This window comes from Pleurodeles waltl, chromosome 2_1, assembly GCF_031143425.1.
Source record: "Pleurodeles waltl isolate 20211129_DDA chromosome 2_1, aPleWal1.hap1.20221129, whole genome shotgun sequence".
NCBI lineage: Eukaryota > Metazoa > Chordata > Amphibia > Caudata > Salamandridae > Pleurodeles > Pleurodeles waltl.
Window position 1 is genome coordinate 704,154,801 of NC_090438.1, and position 24,490 is coordinate 704,179,290.

At 46.1% G+C, this 24,490-nt stretch overlaps 1 protein-coding gene across 1 annotated transcript in view; it reads right to left on the reverse strand.

Moving 5' to 3' along the window:
- The window catches only part of LOC138260160 (ATP-binding cassette sub-family A member 13-like), a 298,329-nt gene that overhangs the window by 65,810 nt on the left and 208,029 nt on the right, over window positions 1–24,490 (reverse strand). The window contains exon 3 of the mRNA XM_069208388.1: window positions 645–768. Within this exon, the coding sequence (XP_069064489.1) occupies window positions 645–768 (124 nt within the window). The remainder of the gene's footprint in view (window positions 1–644; window positions 769–24,490) is intronic.

The following is a 24,490-nucleotide window of genomic DNA, read 5'->3' on the forward strand; positions in this document are numbered from 1 at the left end:
CTGGCTGAAAGCCTTTGTAGCTATATAAATATATGTATGTAGTTTATTATATTATTTTGGGGTACAGTCAGTTAAAGCTAAGTTCTCCGTACCCTGCCCTACTTGCGTCGGGGTGGACATTGCATCAGAGAGGGGTGGACGCAAAGGAGTGTATAAAGTGCATCTTCCACAGTACAGTGGCTGGTGAGACATCTATCATACCTAAATGGCTTTTGAACATGTCGTACCACACTGTCACCCACAGGCACAGATTCTACCATGACGCTTGTGTGTCTTCACTTTGAAGTACGAAGTTAAGAAATGTAATGTATTCCTTCACATATCTTTACCAGTTCAAGAGTGGAACCTGTAAGTGATGCTGTGAACATTAACAAAAATCATAAACTAACGTTTCATTTACCTGTTTTATTGTAAATATTCACAAAAATTGTGACTCGGTTTTAACAACAGCTTTGGAATAAATACATTTCTTTTATATGTAAATATTTCCATATGTAAGCCAAGCCCACGGGAAATGGAGGGGCTGTTTTTGCTGAAGAAGCTCAGTAAAATGATGTTTGAAATACATGTAGCAAAAATACCAATCGATTTGGAGAGTTCTGCTTCATGGAAATCAAAAAATAGAAAACACGATGACTGCTCACCGGGGAGCGCTGCTCCTGACTTCTGTGTGACTGCTGTTCTTGCACCTGGAGCCAGCATTGCAGAAGAGGCTCTGAACGAAGGGATAGAGCCCATGGCTCGGCAAATTCCGGGGTTCCAAGTAACCTGTGGGAACACAAATAGCATATTTAATTCATATTATTTGAAAGTTGTGGAACCAGAGTTAGACTATTACCTATTACATACTGAGGGCTATATTAAATCCCTTTGCAAATAAGAGTTTACACAGTGATCAATTTGACCTTTAAAAGTCAAAACAATGGAACTTGGCTTGTTAAATACTGAGTCCACATGTTTTGACTCCTTTTCAACATGGAATATGAGGTTTTTACCCACCAGGTAAATACATTATCCCAGTGTAATGGCATTTACCAGGTGTAGTAAATATGCCAAACTATTCCACCCAACTTGTAAAGAGGGCATATGCCATAGTGTACACTGCTGACAACTCTACAATAACAATTCTTTATTGCTGCTCTGCTTCTGCACACTTCGGGCCTTTGTTGTATGATAGGGACATTTTGAGAACACTTTTTAGGTCACAGTCTAACAGGCACCATAGCTGTATACTTAACTAAAGACATCCTAGGGACTTTCGGGAAGTTGACCTAGGAATGCATTCTGCTCATTGATTACCATCAGCTTTGTGGTATGTAACTCACTTTCTGGTTTTCTATTTGCTAGCTTTTTGTGTGCATTATGCTCTCCAGGTTCAATTCATCCCACCTGTTGCCTAAACCGTGTTTACTGTATTCTTCCACAAACTCACTTTCTGTAAACAGGCCATTAAAATCTTGCCCTTATCATGGCACATTTGCTGTGCATTCACAGACCGAGGTCAAATGTGAGGCTCTCTCCTACAGGGAGACTGGTGTTTATTTTTCTTTCTCTGATTTCAAAGTGAAAGAATTTGTGTGACCATCCTGCTGAGTACCCATGTAAGACGGGAAGGGATTTTTAAAATTTTTCTAGCACACAACAAAAAATGTACTGCGCTGATGTTTCAGAATATATCAGAATTAGTACAATGAAGCACATTTTCTTGATAATTATGAAGTGTTGTGGAAACAATTTTTTGAATACGATCAAAACACATCAATACACTAGGTGATGATATTTGCACACATTATTGTTTATGTGCAGTAAAACTGGATTTCGGTGCAAATGTAATGGTCATTTCAATTGAAGTGTGTTTCTGTAATGGCAGTATGCTAGCACACTGTGCATACTCCACACTATGCCACTACACTCAATCTAACCCAATCAACCCCATCCCAATCCAATCTATCCCACTCCACCCCAATCTACTGCACTCCACTCAAATCTACCCCACTCTGCTCTTATCTACCCCAGTCTACCCCACTCCACTCCAATCCACTCTACTCTGCCACACTCCATTCTACCCCAATCCATCCCACTCCAATGTACCCCAATCCAACCCACTCCACTCCAATCTATCCCACTCCAATTTACCAATATCAAATCCAATATTCCCCAATCCACTTCAAACTCCACAGCAACCTATTAAACTTCTCTCCTCGCTGTTCTACCACACTCCACTCTAATCTACCCCACTCCACAAATCTGCCCCACTCCAATCCACTGCACTCCACTCTATCACACTCCACTCTACTCTACCCAAAACTACCCCACTCCAATTCGCTGCAATCAAATCTCACTCCAATTATTCAAATCTACTCTACTCCATTTCAATCTAACTTTTTCATCTCAATCCCCCCACTCCAATCTACCCCACATCACTCTATTCCAATCTACCTCACTCCAAACTATCCCATCCCTATCGATCTCCCTTCAGTCTACCCCACTCCACTCCTTTCTACCCCACTTAACTCCAATTTACCCCATCATAATCCTCCCAATCTAACACCAGTCAAATCTACTTTGCTCCACCCTAGTCTATCCCACTCTACCCTAATATACCCCACTCCACTTCAGTTTACTCCTTTCCAATCTATCCCACTCCACTCCAATCTACCACACTCCACACCACCCCACTCCAGTCTAACCCACTACAACCTACCACATCTACCTCACTCTACTCCAATCTGCCACAATATAGCTCACTGTACTCTACCCCTATCTATCCCACTTTGTTCTACCCCAGGCTGATGTACCCCATTGTAATCTACACCACTCCAATATACCCCACTTCAATCTACCCCACACCACTCTAATCTACCCAACTCCACTCCAATCTACTCCACTTCACCCCAATCTCCCCAATTCAATCTACCCCACTCCAATCTACTCAACTCTACCCCACTCTACTCCACTCCAATCTATCCCACTCCCCTATTCTCTCCCACTCCACTCTAACTAAGTCTAACCATTCCACTTCACTCCAATCTACCACACTCCACTCAAATCTATCCCACTCCACTCCAAAGTAACCCCTCCATCCCAGTCCACTACACTCAGATCTAGCACACCCAACTCCACCCCAATCTACCTACTCCAATTTACCCCACCCCAATCTACCCTACTTGAATCATTCCACTCCAATCTACTCTACCCCTTTGTACCCCAATCTGCTGCATCCCATTCCACCCCACTCAAATGTACCCCACTCTACTTCAATCTACCCCTCTCCGAACTACCCTACTCCAAACATCCCTCTTCAATCTACCCCACTCCATTCTAATCTATCCTACTTTAATCCACATAATCTACTCCACATCACATGCCTCTTTTAGGACGCTGCGCACTTTACATTGCTGACTCTGCATATGCTCTCTCCCCTAAACATGATAACATTGGTTCCTACCTAACTGGCATATTTGATAAACCTGTAAGTCCCTAGTAAACTACACTACATGTGTCCAGGGCCTATAAATTAAAAAATGCTACAAGTGGGCCTGCAGCGCTGATTGTGCCACCCACATAAGTAGCCTCTTAACCAAGTCTGTGACCTGCCATTGCAAGGCCTGTGTGTGCAGTTTTATTGCCACTTCGACTTTAAATGTACTTGCCAAGCCTTACACTCCCCATTTTCTACATATAAGTCACCCCTTAGGTAGGCCCTTCATAGTCCACAGAGCAGGGTGCTATGTAGGTAAAACGCAGTACATGTACCTATGAGTTTACATGCCCTGGTAATCAAAAACTCATACACTTGTTTCCACTGCTGTGAGCCCTGCTCCTCTCAGAGACTAGCATTGCTTGTTGACTATTGAAAAGACAAAATCATTCACACTGTGAATAGTCTGGGTGTGTCACATGGAAAGGGATGGAGGAGAGCACACAACAAGGGGAGTGTGCAAGGAGTAAGGAGGGAGGTGAGAGGTCCTTTATACAAACAGATCACGAACATCGCAGGCAGCAGCAGTGCATGCTCTCCTCCTGGCAGAACATATGTACCTCACGGGCAACAGCATTGCAGACTTCCTTTGCACAAATATAAGAATAAAGAGCAGGTAGGAGGGAGTTGAGTTTCAAAATTCAGGAAGGCAGGCACAGTAAAATTACCGTGTAGGCATGTCACACACACAAAAAAACTGAGTGCCACTGTATATGTTGTTTTGAGTTCTGTGGTGCCTGTATCTGTGAAGGTTATGTGGGTATAGGGTAGTCTGTAAATGTCTTGATGTGTCTGCATTTCTGCAAACATCCCTCCATGCTCATGTACTTTACAAAATCAAAACAATCTTGCTTTTTCACTGCATGTTAAGACTTGGCAGAGAAAATTAGACCCCTACGGATGTCAAGTGTTTCTTGACACCGATGCTGGTTGGATGTGTACAGCACATCTGACCTGTGAGTGATGTTCAGGGGGCCCAGCCAGCCTGACATAGGTGAGTTGGATATATCTGAAAATCTCAGCCCACTCTGTCTGACAAAATTTTGCCTGACATGTGACTCACACATCATCAGTCGTAACGACTTGTCAGATGAGCATCTGGGACATAATATATTGATCTTTTACAAGCAGTCATGACTTGTGGCTGATTGTACACAACTCTTAGCACCCTTTCAAATGTGTCTGATGTGTGACACTGTCACAACCCTATAAATTGTAGTGGTGCGCTCGAGATGTCTGTGGCTATACCCATGCACTGCCATGATGGCCTGTCAGTGATGCAAATAACATATAACTGCTTTTTCCTCAGTCCTGTCTTCAAAAGCAGCATCTGACATATGTACCTGAAATGTGACAGCCACAGCCGTATTGTACATTTAGAACAGTACCTGACATGTGACTTGCTCTGTCCTGGCCCTAGTGGCAATTCAGTGGTGTGTATGACAAGTGATTGCTACTGTAACAACCTTGATAATCTCTCAGCGGTATCTCTGACCGATGACTGACATTACAAAGAAAGCCCCTGCCAGATATGCCCCTGGAACGTATCTAGCTCTACCTCAGTCCATTGACTTTGAAGTGATTCGGGCATGTCTCGAATTCTGACCAGTCTCCCATCCATCACCACTTATCTGTTAGCTCTCTTCTGATCCTTAAGTATTCCCGCGAATGTCACTTTAAGTACTTAGCACCATATTTATGCTTTACGCATTTTTGCGGCAAAAAGTTTCACACCAGCTTGCATCACTTAACAATGCCAGCCAGACGCCATATTTATTGAATGTCACAAGCCGGTGCTCTTAGGCTAGCATCTTCAAGAAAGACGCTTGGCGGGTGGGGTGGAAAAGACAGGAGTCATGCCCACCACCCCAATGTCCAGCACAGGGGACAAGTGTCCCCTGGGCATGGCCATTGCAACCTGAGCCATGCAAGGGGTCCCAAGTTAGGGCCCGATGGCACTTTAAAAATGAAAAGATACTTACCAATACTTACCCTACTTATATGGGATGCGGCCCCCCATCCTCTGGTGTCCCTCTGGTGTGGGTTGGGGGTGTTCCTGAGGCTTGGGGAGGGCACCTGTTGGCCCATTCCATGGTGGTTAACCATGGAAATGGTCCCACAGGTCCCCTAACGCCTGGTCTGACCGAGGTGTTAAATAATAGTGCAAAGCAAGTTTTGCACCATTATTTAGCCCCTCCTCCCACCCATGCGTCATTTTAGCACAGGGGGATAAATATGGGGCTATGGGAATAGCACCATTTTTTAGATGGGAACACCTTACCTTGCATCTCATTGACACAAAGTAGGTGCACGCATCCAAAAAATGGTGCAAACTCCTATATTTTGATGTTAGGTTTGTGCTGAATTTGCGTTAAATAAATGACAGGGGCACAGGGCAGGGTGCTATGTAGGTAAAACGCAGGAAATGTACCTATGTGTTTTCATGTCCTGGTAGTGAAAAACTCATACATTTGTTTCCACTGCTGTGAGCCCTGCTCCTCACAGAGACTAGCATTAGAACTGCCCTCATATACTTTTGAGTGGTAGATTCCGATCTGGAAGAAGTTGCCCTGTCATGTTTGGAATGGCCAGAATGGTAATAGAAAATCCTTTTAGAAAGTGGGCATTTCTCTGCACTTACAGCCATCTGTGCCTTACAGCCTGTCTCCAATCCACATCTGGTCTGTGCTAGTTGACAGCTCCCCTTGTGCATTTCGTCCAGATAACCCTAAATACAGGACATTCAGTCACATCTGCATTCATCTGCATACTGAATGGGTCTTCCTGGGCAGGAAGGGTAGAAGGGCTCCCTCTTACATTTAAAAAGCCAGTGGCCTGTCTCACACAAAGGACTGATAACCCCCCACAGGGATCCAAGCAGACAGGACTGGGATACAATGGGAACTTGTGCAGTTCAAACCCACTTTGAAGGTTCCCCAACTTCAAAGACACTTTTGGGTATATAAACTGGGTCTCTGACCCCACCGAATCAGACACTTCTGGACCTAGACCTGTACTCAGTCAGAGAGACTGTCCGGCAGCCCAAAGGACTCATCTGAACTGCTTTTCAGCTTGTTGCCCTGCTGCCTGGTGTGCTCCTGACTCCTCTGGAAGGACTCTGCCTTCCTCCTAAAGTGCTCTCCAAGGGCTTAGATTGAGCTTGCCTCCTGTTTGTGAAGTCTCAGGCTCAACAAAGACTTCACCCCTTCAGGAAACTCTGGTGTGTCGGAAAATCGATGCATCTGCATCACGGCTGGAAAATTGCAGCGCTGACGACTGGAATGACGCAGCTCTGGCTTCGCAGCTGGTACTCTGATGCAGTGCCTGCTGCACGGCTGAAAAATCAACACAACGCCTACCGGATCGACACAGCACCTGCTCCTTTCTACCAGCACATCAAGGATTTCCCCACATCATCCCTGGGCGTCAAGGTATCACCGCATCGCAGTAAAAAAAACGAAGCTGCACCCCAGAAATTCAACACATACCAGGTATTGTGTGTTACAAAGATACAACAACTGATTCCTATGGATTGAGACTCTTTTAAACCTTTAAAAAGTGATATTTCAACTTATGCTTATTGGATTATTGTTGTTTTACCTTATTTTATTCAAATAAATATTATCTTTTGTTCTAAACCTGTGTGGTGTATATTTGTGGTGTTTTTACTGGGTTACTGTATGAGCTAATGCACAAATACTTTACACGTTACCCTTCTAAGTTAAGCCTGCCTGCTCTGTGCCAAGCTACCAGAGGGTGAGCACAGGATAACATGAGTTGTGTTGTGACTTACCCTGACTAGGATTGTGGTGCCTACTTGGACCAGGGTGCATACCTCTGCCAACTAGAGACCCAATTTCTAAAAGGGTGGATAAACAGGGATAGATGAATGCTAGTTGGTTATGTGTGCAGCATGCGGATTGATAGATGGGTGAGTGTTGGGAGTTTTTTTTGACTGATGAATGCAGGGGTGTGGATGATGGATGTTTAGGTGGGTAGATGCATGGATGATGGGTGTGTACTGAACAATGCATGCAGGGGCATGGGAACATTGATAACAGTAGAGGTTGAACGGATGGATGTTTAGATGTTGGATAAGCTTGAGTTAGTGGAGTGATCTATATGTGCACCTATGGGGGGGGTTAGGTGTCTGTGACTCTGTACTGACGGATGAATCAACAACTGCCTGTTCATTGCTCTCTGGATGAATGTGGGGATGTGAGTGAATGGGTGTGTGCGTATTTGGATGGATAAATGTATGGGGATGGATGGATGATTAAATTAGGGGGCCAGATTGATGACTGAATAAATGGGCACTGTGAGAAATCAGGTTATTGGTTGAGGGAGGTGTGAGCCCTTCCCAAGCAACAACCACAATCCTTGTCAGGGGGAACCATAAAAGTTACTAAATTAACCTGTGCTTAACCCTCTGGCAGTTTGGCACAAAAGCAGTCAGGTTTGACTTAGAGAATGCGTTTTGTATTTATGCAGCATACAAACAGTAATAAAGTGAAAACATAACACAAGAACAATCCCACACAAATTTAGAAAAATAGAGTAAAATGGAACAAATTATTTGACAACACAATGACAAAATTCCAATCAATAAACCGGATATATGCAAATTCAAAAGTTTAGGGAACTAGCACAAAGTGCCATCTGGGGTCATCTGGTCGCACCGGACCAGGAAAAAGTCACAAGTTCAAGCTGACCGTGATGGAGAGTGGGCCAAGTGCTGGACAATGTACCTGGCTATACTTAGTCTGAGATGCAAGGTACTGCGTCATGCTGCATCGAGTTGCATTGGTTCCAATGAGGCCACCAATCAAGAGCTGCAAGATGTTGCAATGCAAAGTCCTGTGTCAAGATGCATTGTGCTGCAATGGATCTCATGAGGCCATTGATCGGGGGCTGCGAGGTACTGCGATACGAGGTCCTGCATCAAGATGCATCACATTGTGTTGATTCTGATGAGGCTGTCCAGGAGCTGCATGCAAGGTGCTGCAATACAAGATCCGGCATCATGATGTGTCATGCTGTGTTGATTCCGATAAGGCCACTGATCTAAAGCTGCTAGGTCCTGTGATACAAGGGCCTGCATTGCTCTGTGTCAAGTTGTGTTGTGCTGCGTCAGTTCAGAGGGAACCCAAAGTTAGGACAAGAGGAGTACACTCTGATGCCAGGCAAGGGTCTAGGCCATTAGGGGGCACCTCTTGTGGATCAGGGGTCCCTCTAGCAGAGGTCAGCAGCAGGGCATGAGCAGGTCCAAATGAGTCTGGTCAGCTGGGCATATGCAGGACAAGTCTCCATAGCTTGTTATTTCTCTGTAGATCAGAACAGGGGGCTAACCAACTAGGCCGTAGAGTCAATCTGTTGGTTCTGGGCTCAAAGAGCAGGTCCAGTCTTCCTTCTTCAGGCTGTAGGGTAGCAGTGCAGTCATTCTTACAGCGGAGCAGTAATGCAGCCCTTCCGGCAGCAATGCAGCATAGGAGTCCTTCTTTTTAGTCTTCCACAGGTCCAGAAGTGATCTGAAGAGTTGGTCTGAGGGTTCAATATTTTTACCTGCTGCCAGCTTTGAAGTGGGAGAAACTTCTAGACATTCCCCTACATCTAGTTCTAGAAATTCCTTCTTCCCCCTGCCCTAGTCACCAAAGGCTACTGTGAACTTCTGTGTGTGCGTGCTGGGGCAGCTCAGTTGAAGGCAAGTGTGGTCCCCTTCACCTCTCTTCAGAGCAGGATGGCACATCTTGCCAACACCCAGTTCCCCTTTGTGACACTTTCAGGGAGAATACCCAAAGGCCAACTGCCAGCTACACCTAGTCATGTGACCGAGGACACACGTTGCAGGCACCAAATAGTTAGGACAAAAAAGTAAACTTCCTAAAAAGTGGCATTTTCAGAATTTTGGCTTAATGTTCAACTTTCCCATTTAAGAGGACTGTAAATTAGAGTTCTTTGAATACCAAACAGAACATTTCTACCTGTTCCCAAGCAAAGGTTATCACAATTAAATGTAACATGCTAAGCCGATATTATCTAATGGGAAAGGTATGCTTTGCAGTACTGAAAAACTAATTTAAGAGATTTTCACTACAAGGACATGTAAAAAAATTAAGTGCATGTCCAACTTTTTAAATACAATGTACCCTGCACTAAAGGCTGTTTCAGGCCTAGCCTAGGGGTGACATATGTATTAAAAGGAAGGTTTAGGTCTGGCAAAAGGTTTATTTTGCCAAGTCCAAATGGCAGCATAAAATGCACAACGGCTGCAATGGCAGGCCTGCAACATGTTTTAAAAGACTACTTTCGTGGGTGGTACAATGAGTGCTACAGTCCTACTAGTATCATTTAATTTACAGGCCCTGGGTATGGGTACAGACAATACTACTGTACTAGGGACCTACAAGTAGATTAAATGTGCCAATCAGGTGCAAGTCAACTGTACCATGTTTTAGGGAGAAACACTAACACTTTTGCAGTTGTCGGAAGTGGTAAAGTGAATAAAGTCCTAAATCAAACAAAAAAAATCAGTAAAACAGGAGTGAAGGCAAACATTTTGGGGGCTACCACCCAAAGGTGTCAGGTTTAACATGTGTCCCCCAAGCTGAAAGTAGGGAGAACTAACCACCTTCTTGTGAGTTCTCATCACTATGGCGGAAAAACCAGGAAGGACCATCAGAATTGGAGTGATCAGTTCCAGCATGGTGTTTCACTGTAAAGTTTGTTGCCTGTAGGGAGATGGACCACCTCAACAGTTTGAGATTCTCACCCCACATTTCCATGAACCACCCAAGAGCCAGAACCTAGAGATGAGTCCCAATCAAGCACGGACTTAACTGCTTTAGGGCCCAGACCACTGCAAAGGCTCCCTTTTCTATGGCACTCCAGTCTGTTCCCTGGGTTGTGTCCTCCTTCTGATGAAGGCTACAGGTAGGTCTAGGCCCGCTCCATTTACCTCTGAGAGGCCCCTGTGCCATGCACTGAGGCATCTGTTTGGACATTGGATTCCTTTGAAAAGTTGGGTGCCTTGAGCACTGGCGCTATGTACATGATCTTCTTCAAGGTGCCAAACGCTTTGTGGCACATCTCTGTCCAAAGCACATTCTTGGGATTCTTTTTAGAAGTAATCCAAGCACAGGGGGCCACAATGTTAGCATAGCGCTTGACAATTATCCTGTAGCAGTCAGTGAGGACATGAAAGGCCCTCTCCTCCATCTAGGTCTTGGGGGGGCTTCCCGAGCTGGAATGGTCTTAATTTTGGGTTGGAGAAGCTACACCTTGCCCCTGGTGACCTGCTGATCAAGGTAGACCACCGAACCCTGCTACATCTGGCACTTACCGGTCTTGATAGTGAGGCCTTCCTTCTGCAGGGCCTGAAGCACTGCCCAGAGATAGTTTAGGTGGGCCTCCCAGCTGAAGCTGAAGAACACAATATTGTCCAAGTAGATGGCACTGAAGTCCTCAAACCCAGACAGGGCCCGTTGACTAGCCTCTGGAAGGTGGCAGGGGCATTCTTTAACCCAAAGGGCATCACTCTGATCTGAAAGTGGCCCTCTGGGGTGGAGACTGCAGAGCTCTCATTGGACTCCTCGGTTAAGGCAATCTGCCAGTATCCAGAAGTCAAGTTAAAAGTAATTAGGAAATTGGCAGCCCCCAAACTATCTATGAGCTCATCAGCTAGGGAGGATGAGCATCAGTCTTTTTAACTGAATTGAGCCCTCTATAGTTCACCCCCTCAACCAATAACCCAATTTCAGACAGCTAGCATTAGGAGTATTAAGACTCTGTGTCCAGTGACACTGATAATCAGTGCCACAGTGCATGTGTTTTGGCCCTAAAATGGTAGTGCTAATATTAATTTCTCCCATTTGGTCTATTAAGCTGCCCTGTAAAAACATTGCAGATGGAACAGAAAATGCAGCTATGGTGTGGAAGTTAAATGTCATATGTGACCTGCAGTATGCCTTATGTTTGACAATACTGTAAGACAAAGTATATGTTTTGAGGAGCACCTCTGTCTGCCAGGAACATTACTGTGCTTGATTTTCAAAATCTTTTTTAATGACATGAGTATATTATTGATAACTTATGTGGAAAAGTAACTTTGTAAAGATGTATGTTAGGCAGCTGAACCGGAACTGGCAAAAACTAGCTCTGCCACTCATCACACCAGAGCTGGAAAAACATGCATGACTCTGGGAGGACAATAGCCTGCTTCTGAGATCAGACCAGGAAGATAAATATAGTGTTAACTGCTGACTCTTACCAGAAATTAGCTATCTGACAGCAAACAGGAACAACTGACAAAACAAATTTCAATTGCACACAGTGAGTGAGTGAACCTTGTTAGCACAAACATTCTAAAATGGTGTGAGAGTGAGTGTCTGCATTGAAAATAGTTGGTACTGCCTTTTAGTCATACCAATCAGCTCACTTCTGCTATTGGAAGGCAGGGATGCTGTTGCCTGAGTGTCAGAAAAGTCGGTCGGGTAACTTTAATCATACACTACCAAACTTTCCACTCTGGAGAAACATTAGCAGTAGTGTTCATGCAATATTACCAATACAGGTGTAATTAAACCATAAACTAGACGGTGAAATGAAAGTCTAAATGGTACATTTCCAGCCCTTAGTTAAGAAGCCTTTGCAGAAAACCTATTTTTGACTGGGTGAACCATCACTCTAGGCATTACTTCAGTTATCATTTTTAGCAAACAGACTAGTTTAACCTGTTGAATGCGGGTGTCGGCCACTGGCCGACGCCCACACTCCCTCCCTGGTGCGGGTCACGACCAGTGGCCGACACCAGAGAGGGGGTTAAAAATCCTCCGGTGCAATGCACCGGAGTTTTTTTTTTTTTTTTTTTTTTACTGTAGGAGACGCGGAAGAGCTTCCGCGTCTCCATCCCACCCCCCTCCTGCCCCCTTATTACGTCAGCGCGTCTTTCCCCACCGGAGAAGGAGAGAAGCAGGTAAGCGTTCTCTCTTTCTCCGGTGGGGAAAAAAAGGACAAAACGGCCTCCCCAGATGCCAGCGAGGCATCGATGGAAAGGGGAGGCTCCCTGGCACCGTTTCCTGGCTGTGGATCGCAGCGCAGCTGCGATCCACGTCCAGGAAACGCCCCTAGGCACCAGGGATCTTCTTTGGGGGGGTCGGCCCCCTCGTAAACGGGCCACCCCCCCCCGGGGGCAATATTTATTAATTTACACCGTTTTGGGGGGCGATCGCACCCCCCACAATTTAAAAAAAAAGAAAGCAAAAAAAAAAATTGAGGGGTCGGCCCTTGGAACACGGGCCGACCCCAGGGGGGAAAAAAAAAACATGTAGTTTTGCCTGGGGGGGCCGATCGCCTCCCCAGGGTAAAAAATAAAAAAAATAAAAATAAGAATTGGTGGTCAGCCCTTAGGGTGACCATCAATGGGGCCAATTTTTTTTTTTATACAAGCACACATGTATAAAAAAATAGGTTTGTGACATGAGTGTCGTATTTTCTTTCTCTCTCTCTCTCTCATATATATGTGTATATATGTATACATATATATATATATATATATATATATATATATATATAGATATAGATATATATATATATATATATATAATTTTTTTTTTTTCAGGACAAGCATTGCAGCGTCCATGTGCTGCTTTTCTGACTTGTTGGTGTGTATCTGGGCTTCTAACAACGCCCACCTCACGCCCATCACTACCACTCGTTCGTGGGCTTGCCCTTCAAAAATCCTTTGATGACATTGGAAAATGATTTACCTTTGTCCCTCCTTGGGGAGGTTTTGTTACCGCCTTGGCCATCGCCCCTGGTACATGGCTAATTGCACTTTTGCTGTTACGTTTAACTGTGAGCGAACTTGTTTTCCTTTTGTGTAACTCTTCACATGATGCTCATGGTGGCCGTGGCGATGTGAATCGGCTCTCTTATGTGAAAGAGTTTAACTTTCAATTATCAATTTATGTGGCAAGAAAAGTTGGGTTAGGAGTTTATAAAGCTTATAGCTCTAACTTGAGCAGATGCGAGACCCATTACATTGTAAATGCTTGTTATTCTTGTGTGTGTTGTTTTATAATGGTGAACAATTTCACCGCACTCCACGAGGACCGTGATCAAGACTCCTTGGTGAGTTGAAACACGTTGGTGGTTATTGACTGCAATAAAATACACTTTTATTTGTACTTTGTGGAGTGCGGTGAAATTTTTCGGCATTAGATACTTTCTAGATTGGTCTTCTCTGTCACTGGGCACCGGCAGTGGAGTGTGCCGCCCAGCAACCCTTCAACCACTTTGTTTCTAAACATATACACAAATTGGTTAAAAAGACTGTTGCGCAGTGCACTCCACTGCCGGTGCTCAGTGATGGAGGAGAGCAACCTCGAAAATATTTTGTGAACAAGAATCTCACCGCACTCCACGAGGTTCAAATTGACATGTTTTATTGCAAGTATAAACAATGAAAGAAAAGAGGGACTCATTGACTGTGATCAAGAATCCTTGAGAGTCGAAACGCGTACGTGGCTGTTGCTTGCAATAAAAGATGTCAATTTGAACCTCGTGCAGTGGGGTGAGAATCTTGTTCACACAATATATATATATATATATATATATATATATATATATATATATATGCATGCATGCATGTCTTTTCTGTAGTGGCAGTTGCCATAAAGTAGCTGAGTGGATTAGTAAAGGCAAGCGTTACCTGCGCTTTAAAACAAATGTAATGCCAGGGGGACTATGGAGATATGAGTGGCACTTTTGTTGGGTAGTACTGAGGGAATTAGAAGAGGAGGTAATGGGAGGCAGAGCACCAAAAATGACTGTTGCACAGGGTGTGTGGTAAGGTGAAGTAATACATTCTTTTTTTGTTTTTTTCAGTGTTTTCAGAAAATCTGCAGAATTGGAGAAGAAGCGAAGGTAAGGTGACGACATTTCCTGTTGTACACAACAAACATACCCACAAGCAATTTTGTGACTATCTGCCTTCTACGTAGGCTAGTAATTTAGAGGGACAGTTTAGCCAGTTGCAGAGATGGCGTCTCGTTGGATGACTGCTGATCAAGCCCTAGCTCGGGTTATGGAGGACAGTTCTGATGTAGGCTCAGAGACTGAGACAGCAGACACTGAGACAGCATCTGAGGGAGAGGACAATGGGGCAGATTCTGGGAGTGATTTTTCATTCGGCGGAGTCCCATCTGACGACACCTCTTCCAGTGAGTCTGAAGGAGACAATGACGACATCCGTGCTGTCCCTTCGCAAGCACATTCTGGGCAGCGGGACCACATTGGGTTAGCCGAACCCAGAGAGCACGTGCTTGCTGCTGCAAGCACAGAGAGAGTGCTCTCTTGGCAGCCCCCCTGTTTGGTTCAGCCCCAAATTCCACCTTTTACTGGTGACGCTGGATGTAAAGTCAATACAGCTAACTTTTTGCCAGTCCACTACATCTATCTGTTTTTGGATGTTGACTTTCTTCAGAAATTTGTGCAGCAAACAAATTTGCGTGCAGACCAATTTCTGAGGGAGCGCGGAGGCACTCTAGGGCCCCGTTCTAGGGCACGCCAGTGGACTCCCACTTCGCTGGCGGAGTTGAAGATATTTTTGGGCCTTACGCTCAAAATGGGGTTAGTACAGAAACCCACCTTGCAGTCCTACTGGACGACTCGCACGGTTTGGGTAACTCCCATCTTCGCACCATACATGAGCAGAGATCGTTTTTTGCTACTGCAGCGCATGCTGCATTTCAATGACAATTCTGCTGCATTGCCCCGGGACCATCCAGATCATGACAGGTTGTTCAAAATTCGGCCTGTCGTGGAACATTTGTCTGCCAGGTTTCCAGAGATATATACTCCTGGAAAGAATATAGCAGTCGATGAGTCCTTGATCCTGTACAAAGGACGGCTGCTTTTCAGACAGTACATTGCGAGCAAAAGAGCTCGCTATGGCATAAAGCTGTACATGCTGTGTGAGAGCTCTACTGGCTATGTGTACAGCCTGAGAGTGTATACAGGGAAGGATTCTACCCTAAACCCTGTAGGTTGCCCTCCCGTGTTAGGGGTCACAGGTAAGATTGTATGGGAACTTGTCCAGCCACTTCTTCACAAAGGTTATAACCTTTATGTGGACAATTTCTATACAGGAGTAGAGCTGTTCAGTGAGCTCTACAAAGCTGGCACTGTGGCCTGCGGTACAGTTCGTTGTAACCGCAAAGGATTCCCGCGGGAGATTGTTTGCAAGAAGCTCCAGAAATCACAGAGTACTGCATTGCGTTCTAACGAACTGCTCGCAGTCAAGTTCCTAGATAGACGTGATGTATACGTGCTCACTACAATTCATGATGAGAGCACTTCTCCCATCACGGTTTGGGGTCAGATGGCCGAAGTCCACAAGCCCATCTGTATACTCGATTACAATAAGTACATGGGTGGAGTGGACAAGAACGACCAGGTTCTTCAACCATACAATGCGTGTCGTAAAACTCGCACTTGGTACAAGAAACTGTTTACCCACCTGATTCAGATGGCAACATATAATGCGTATGTTGTTTACCGTCAGACAACAACAGGAAGACTCATGACTTTCCTTGACTTCCAGTTGTCTGTAATTGAAAGCCTCACTGCTGTTACAGAAGAAGCAGCAGCCTCCACCTCATATGTTCTGGAGGATGTGGCAAGGCTGCAGGAGCGACACTTTGCTGATCGCATACCTAAAACACCCAAAAAGGATCGTCCATGTCGTCGCTGTAAAGTGTGCTCAAAGCATGGAAAGCGGCAGGAGAGTCGGTATTACTGTCCCCAGTGTCCATCACAACCAGGCCTCTGTATCCCTACTTGCTTTACGTTGTATCATACTAAAGCAAAGTTCTGGGAAATCGACTGAGGTTGAGCTGCTGTTGGGTAATCCTTTCAGTGGCAGTGCATGGATACCGAACGTCCATGGGCCACTGCTTCGTTAGGCAAGGAGCCACAGAATTTTACTTCATCATGGACTTCCTTTTGGCGTGGTCGGTGTTCTGTTCAATTAACATGCATTTTCTTCCCCCTACTGCATATACTAGTGGACAGAACATATGCCACATTGCCACGGAGTACCCTTTCTTCACCTGCATGTCTACCTTACTTTCAACGGTAGATATGCTCTCTCAGTTCGAGGAATCACTTTGTAGGGCATACTTGGAAGCCCCCAACTTGCTTCCACAAACTAGTATAGGTTCACTTGGCTATTATACAGGATTAGCCAGGACTCTGATGAGAACAGAGACATGGATGGGTAAGGAAAGCTTATGGTAGGAGTGCCTTCACAGGGTTATTGCACAGGTAGAAGGCAGATAGTAAAGGTAGTACAGATGTACATCATCTACACCTATGGATTCAAACCCATTGGTGCCATCCCAGCACTGAAGGAGAATGACTTGTATAGGTCAGTGTTTGACCTGCTTTTCATGTTCATACTCCATCAGAACTTAGTAGATGTTCAGTTTGCTGTATAAGTGCATTATAGTCACATCACTGCACATAATGTTGGCTGGGACATATGCTACGTTCTCATGGACTCCCCTATGTACCAAACACTACCCTTTTCCATAGCCTATGACCTTCTCTTTAGGGAACATCATGAGAACTCCCCAGCATGTCTCCCTTAGTTTCAAAGGTAGATATGCTCACTCAGTTCGAGGAATCGCTTTGTACGGCATACTCGGACACCCCCAACTTGCATCCACAAACTGGAAGGAGTTGGATTTAGCACAGAGAGTGCGTTAAAGGCGCATGAAAAACATGTCTTCCTGAGCCTCAGGTGGCTGTCACAGGAGTCATTAGTAAAGGTTTGTTACGCATGCATTTGGTAATGTTAAGGAAGAAGGAGGCAGGTAGCCTATGACCTTCTATTTAGGTAACAGCATGAGAAATCCCCAGCATGTCTCCCTTAGTTTCAAAGGTAGATATGCTCACTCAGTTCGAGGAATCGCTTTGTACGGCATACTCGGACACCCCAACTTGCATCCACAAACTGGAAGGAGTTGGATTTAGCACAGAGAGTGCGTTAAAGGCGCATGAAAAACATGTCTTCCTGAGCCTCAGGTAGCTGTCACAGGAGTCATTAGTAAAGGTTTGTTACGCAGGCATTTGGTAATGTTAAGGAAGAAAAAGGCAGTTACTTGACAGGTGGTAAAATGTAGTCAAACTTATTCCGTTCTGTGGCGTGTGAATGTGATGGGCCCTTGTCTGGCAGCGGTAAGTTAATGTGAGTGGAGTGATTGATTGGATTGGGCCCGTGGCTGGCGATATGAAAGGGTTGTTTGTTGTGCGTGAATGGCGTGTGAATGGACCATAAAGAGGTTGGTGCCTGGACGCGGCTTTATGGCCCACCTTCAGAAGGCTTGGTTTCAATATTCAGATACTTTGATAAGTAATCATGCTTTGAACCCATAATTTCTGGAGGTGCTAAAACCAACCAGTGTGAGTGGTGGGTTAACTTTAACTAACTAGTACCAGGGGAGTCCAAGGGTGCAGGACTTGCATGGCTCTCACCAGTTTTCCTTCACTCAGAATCCCCTTGAAATTACATTATGTGCTTAAAAAAACACATTTTCCTTGCATTTCAATGAGCAGAAGTCCAGGGATCTGCAGGGATCCTCAAAATTCCTACCACCCAGTGTTTCCCCACTTGTCCTGATAAAAACACAACCCCGCTTGTGTGCCTGCGCCTAGTGCATGCTTCAGGAATGAATCACTCCAGGCTTAACAGTAGAACTCAAGCAATGACTACCATTGACCCTTGTGTGATCCATTCCTGTTGCGGGCGCTAGGCCTACCCACACAAGTGAGGTATCATTTTTATCGGGAGACTTGGGGGAACGCTGGGTGGAAGGAAATTTGTGGCTCCTCTCAGATTCCAGAACTTTCTGTCACCGAAATGTGAGGAAAACTTGTTTTTTTAGCCACTTTTTGAGGTTTGCAAAGGATTCTGGGGAACAGAACCTGGTCCGAGCCCCGCAAGTCACCCCTCCTTGGAATCCCTAGGTCTCTAGTTTTCAGAAATGCACAGGTTTGGTAGGTTTCCCCAGGTGCCGGCTGAGCTAGAGGCCAAAATCTACAGGTTGGCACTTCGCAAAAAACACCTCTGTTTTCTTCCAAAAATTTGGATGTGTCCACGTTGCGCTTTGGGGCGTTTCCTGTCGCGGGCGCTAGGCCTACCCACACAAGTGAGGTATCATTTTTATCGGGAGACTTGGGGGAACGCTGGGTGGAAGGAAATTTGAGGCTCCTCTCAGATTCCAGAACTTTCTGTCACCGAAATGTGAGGAAAACTTGTTTTTTTAGCCACTTTTTGAGGTTTGCAAAGGATTCTGGGTAACAGAACCTGGTCCGAGCCCCGCAAGTCACCCCTCCTTGGATTCCCCTAGGTCTCTAGTTTTCAGAAATGCACAGGTTTGGTAGGTTTCCCTAGGTGCCGGCTGAGCTAGAGGCCAAAATCTACAGGTAGGCACTTCGCAAAAAACACCTCTGTTTTCTTCCAAAAATGTGGATGTGTCCACGCTGCGCTTTGGGGCGTTTCCTGTCGCGGGCGCTAGGCCTACCCACACAAGTGAGGTATCATTTTTATCGGGAGACTTGGGGGAACGCTGGGTGGAAGGAAATTTGTGGCTCCTCTCAGATTCCAGAACTTTATGTCACCGAAATGTGAGGAAAACTTATTTTTTTAGCCACTTTTTGAGGTTTGCAAAGGATTCTGGGTAACAGAACCTGGTCCGAGCCCCGCAAGTCACCCCTCCTTGGAATCCCCTAGGTCTCTAGTTTTCATAAATGCACAGGTTTGGTAGGTTTCCCCAGGTGCCGGCTGAGCTAGAGGCCAAAATCTACAGGTAGGCACTTCGCAAAAAAACACCTCTGTTTTCTTCCAAAAATTTGGATGTGTCCACGTTGCGCTTTGGGGCATTTCCTGTCGCAGGCGCTAGGCCTACCCAAACAAGTGAGGTATCATTTTTATCGCGAGACTTCGGGGAACGCTGGGTGGAAGGAAATTTGTGGCTCCTCTCAGATTCCAGAACTTTCTGTCACCGAAATGTGAGGAAAACTTGTTTTTTTAGCCACTTTTTGAGGTTTGCAAAGGATTCTGGGTAACAGAACCTGGTCCGAGCCCCGCAAGTCACCCCTCCTTGGAATCCCCTAGGTCTCTAGTTTTCAGAAATGCACAGGTTTGGTAGGTTTCCCCAGGTGCCGGCTGAGCTAGAGGCCAAAATCTACAGGTAGGCACTTCGGAAAAAAACACCTCTGTTTTCTTCCAAAAATTTGGATGTGTCCACGTTGCGCTTTGGGGCGTTTCCTGTCGCGGGCGCTAGGCCTACCCACACAAGTGAGGTATCATTTTTATCGGGAGACTTCGGGGAACGCTGGGTGGAAGGAAATTTGTGGCTCCTCTCAGATTCCAGAACTTTCTGTCACCGAAATGTGAGGAAAACTTGTTTTTTTAGCCACTTTTTGAGGTTTGCAAAGGATTCTGGGTAACAGAACCTGGTCCGAGCCCCGCAAGTCACCCCTCCTTGGAATCCCCTAGGTCTCTAGTTTTCAGAAATGCACAGGTTTGGAAGGTTTCCCTAGGTGCCGGCTGAGCTAGAGGCCAAAATCTACAGGTAGGCACTTCGCAAAAAACACCTCTGTTTTCTTCCAAAAATGTGGATGTGTCCACGTTGCGCTTTGGGGCGTTTCCTGTCGCAGGCGCTAGACCTACCCACACAAGTGAGGTATCATTTTTATCGGGAGACTTGGGGGAACGCTGGGTGGAAGTAAATTTGAGGCTCCTCTCAGATTCCAGAACTTTCTGTCACCGAAATGTGAGGAAAACTTGTTTTTTTAGCCACTTTTTGAGGTTTGCAAAGGATTCTGGGTAACAGAACCTGGTCCGAGCCCCGCAAGTCACCCCTCCTTGGATTCCCCTAGGTCTCTAGTTTTCAGAAATGCACAGGTTTGGTAGGTTTCCTAGGTGCCGGCTGAGCTAGAGGCCAAAATCTACAGGTAGGCACTTCGCAAAAAACACCTCTGTTTTCTTCCAAAAATGTGGATGTGTCCACGCTGCGCTTTGGGGCGTTTCCTGTCGCGGGCGCTAGGCCTACCCACACAAGTGAGGTATCATTTTTATCGGGAGACTTGGGGGAACGCTGGGTGGAAGGAAATTTGTGGCTCCTCTCAGATTCCAGAAATTTATGTCACCGAAATGTGAGGAAAACTTATTTTTTTAGCCACTTTTTGAGGTTTGCAAAGGATTCTGGGTAACAGAACCTGGTCCGAGCCCCGCAAGTCACCCCTCCTTGGAATCCCCTAGGTCTCTAGTTTTCATAAATGCACAGGTTTGGTAGGTTTCCCCAGGTGCCGGCTGAGCTAGAGGCCAAAATCTACAGGTAGGCACTTCGCAAAAAAACACCTCTGTTTTCTTCCAAAAATTTGGATGTGTCCACGTTGCGCTTTGGGGCATTTCCTGTCGCGGGCGCTAGGCCTACCCAAACAAGTGAGTTATCATTTTTATCGCGAGACTTCGGGGAACGCTGGGTGGAAGGAAATTTGTGGCTCCTCTCAGATTCCAGAACTTTCTGTCACCGAAATGTGAGGAAAACTTGTTTTTTTTGCCACTTTTTGAGGTTTGCAAAGGATTCTGGGTAACAGAACCTGGTCCGAGCCCCGCAAGTCACCCCTCCTTGGAATCCCCTAGGTCTCCAGTTTTCAGAAATGCACAGGTTTGGTAGGTTTCCCCAGGTGCCGGCTGAGCTAGAGGCCAAAATCTACAGGTAGGCACTTCGGAAAAAAACACCTCTGTTTTCTTCCAAAAATTTGGATGTGTCCACGTTGCGCTTTGGGGCGTTTCCTGTCGCGGGCGCTAGGCCTACCCACACAAGTGAGGTATCATTTTTATCGGGAGACTTGGGGGAACGCTGGGTGGAAGGAAATTTGTGGCTCCTCTCAGATTCCAGAACTTTCTGTCACCGAAATGTGAGGAAAACTTGTTTTTTTAGCCACTTTTTGAGGTTTGCAAAGGATTCTGGGTAACAGAACCTGGTCCGAGCCCCGCAAGTCACCCCTCCTTGGAATCCCCTAGGTCTCTAGTTTTCAGAAATGCAAAGGTTTGGTAGGTTTCCCCAGGTGCCGGCTGAGCTAGAGGCCAAAATCTACAGGTAGGCACTTCGCAAAAAAACACCTCTGTTTTCTTCCAAAAATTTGGATGTGTCCATGTTGCGCTTTGGGGCGTTTCCTGTCGCGGGCGCTAGGCCTACCCACACAAGTGAGGTATCATTTTTATCGGGAGACTTCGGGGAACGCTGGGTGGAAGGAAATTTGTGGCTCCTCTCAGATTCCAGAACTTTCTGTCACCGAAATGTGAGGAAAACTTGTTTTTTTAGCCACTTTTTGAGGTTTGCAAAGGATTCTGGGTAACAGAACCTGGTCCGAGCCCCGCAAGTCACCCCTCCTTGGATTCCCCTAGGTCTCTAGTTTTCAGAAATGCACAGGTTTGGTAGGTTTCCCTAGGTGCCGGCTGAGCTAGAGGCCAAAATCTACAGGTAGGCACTTCGCAAAAAACACCTCTGTTTTCTTCCAAAAATGTGGATGTGTCCACGTTGCGCTTTGGGGCGTTTCCTGTCGCGGGCGCTAGACCTACCCACACAAGTGAGGTATCATTTTTATCGGGAGACTTGGGGGAACGCTGGGTGGAAGGAAATTTGAGGCTCCTCTCAGATTCCATAACTTTCTGTCACCGAAATGTGAGGAAAACTTGTTTTTTTAGCCACTTTTTGAGGTTTGCAAAGGATTCTGGGTAACAGAACCTGGTCCGAGCCCCGCAAGTCACCCCTCCTTGGATTCGCCTAGGTCTCTAGTTTTCAGAAATGCACAGGTTTGGTAGGTTTCCCCAGGTGCCGGCTGAGCTAGAGGCCAAAATCTACAGGTAGGCACTTCGCAAAAAAACACCTCGGTTTTCTTCCAAAAATTTGGATGTGTCCACGTTGCGCTTTGGGGCATTTCCTGTCGCGGGCGCTAGGCCTACCCAAACAAGTGAGGTATCATTTTTATCGCGAGACTTCGGGGAACGCTGGGTGGAAGGAAATTTGTGGCTCCTCTCAGATTCCAGAACTTTCTGTCACCGAAATGTGAGGAAAACTTGTTTTTTTAGCCACTTTTTGAGGTTTGCAAAGGATTCTGGGTAACAGAACCTGGTCCGAGCCCCGCAAGTCACCCCTCCTTGGAATCCCCTAGGTCTCTAGTTTTCAGAAATGCACAGGTTTGGTAGGTTTCCCCAGGTGCCGGCTGAGCTAGAGGCCAAAATCTACAGGTAGGCACTTCGCAAAAAAACACCTCGGTTTTCTTCCAAAAATTTGGATGTGTCCACGTTGCGCTTTGGGGCATTTCCTGTCGCGGGCGCTAGGCCTACCCAAACAAGTGAGGTATCATTTTTATCGCGAGACTTCGGGGAACGCTGGGTGGAAGGAAATTTGTGGCTCCTCTCAGATTCCAGAACTTTCTGTCACCGAAATGTGAGGAAAACTTGTTTTTTTAGCCACTTTTTGAGGTTTGCAAAGGATTCTGGGTAACAGAACCTGGTCCGAGCCCCGCAAGTCACCCCTCCTTGGAATCCCCTAGGTCTCTAGTTTTCAGAAATGCACAGGTTTGGTAGGTTTCCAAAGGTGCTGGCTGAGCTAGAGGCCAAAATCTACAGGTAGGCACTTCGGAAAAAAACACCTCTGTTTTCTTCCAAAAATTTGGATGTGTCCACGTTGCGCTTTGGGGCGTTTCCTGTCGCGGGCGCTAGGCCTACCCACACAAGTGAGGTATCATTTTTATCGGGAGACTTCGGGGAACGCTGGGTGGAAGGAAATTTGTGGCTCCTCTCAGATTCCAGAACTTTCTGTCACCGAAATGTGAGGAAAACTTGTTTTTTTAGCCACTTTTTGAGGTTTGCAAAGGATTCTGGGTTACAGAACCTGGTCCGAGCCCCGCAAGTCACCCCTCCTTGGAATCCCCTAGGTCTCTAGTTTTCAGAAATGCACAGGTTTGGAAGGTTTCCCTAGGTGCCGGCTGAGCTAGAGGCCAAAATCTACAGGTAGGCACTTCGCAAAAAACACCTCTGTTTTCTTCCAAAAATGTGGATGTGTCCACGTTGCGCTTTGGGGCGTTTCCTGTCGCGGGCGCTAGACCTACCCACACAAGTGAGGTATCATTTTTATCGGGAGACTTGGGGGAACGCTGGGTGGAAGTAAATTTGAGGCTCCTCTCAGATTCCAGAACTTTCTGTCACCGAAATGTGAGGAAAACTTGTTTTTTTAGCCACTTTTTGAGGTTTGCAAAGGATTCTGGGTAACAGAACCTGGTCCGAGCCCCGCAAGTCACCCCTCCTTGGATTCCCCTAGGTCTCTAGTTTTCAGAAATGCACAGGTTTGGTAGGTTTCCCTAGGTGCCGGCTGAGCTAGAGGCCAAAATCTACAGGTAGGCACTTCGCAAAAAACACCTCTGTTTTCTTCCAAAAATGTGGATGTGTCCACGCTGCGCTTTGGGGCGTTTCCTGTCGCGGGCGCTAGGCCTACCCACACAAGTGAGGTATCATTTTTATCGGGAGACTTGGGGGAACGCTGGGTGGAAGGAAATTTGTGGCTCCTCCCAGATTCCAGAACTTTCTGCCACAGAAATGTGAGGAACATGTGTTTTTTTAGCCACTTTTTGAGGTTTGCAAAGGATTCTGGGTAACAGAACCTGGTCCGATCCCCGCAAGTCACCCCTCCTTGGAATCCCCTAGGTCTCTAGTTTTCATAAATGCACAGGTTTGGTAGGTTTCCCTAGGTGCCGGCTGAGCTAGAGGCCAAAATCTACAGGTAGGCACTTCGCAAAAAACACCTCTGTTTTCTTCCAAAAATTTGGATGTGTCCACGTTGCGCTTTGGGGCGTTTCCTGTCGCGGGCGCTAGGCCTACCCACACAAGTGAGGTATCATTTTTATCGGGAGACTTGGGGGAACGCTGGGTGGAAG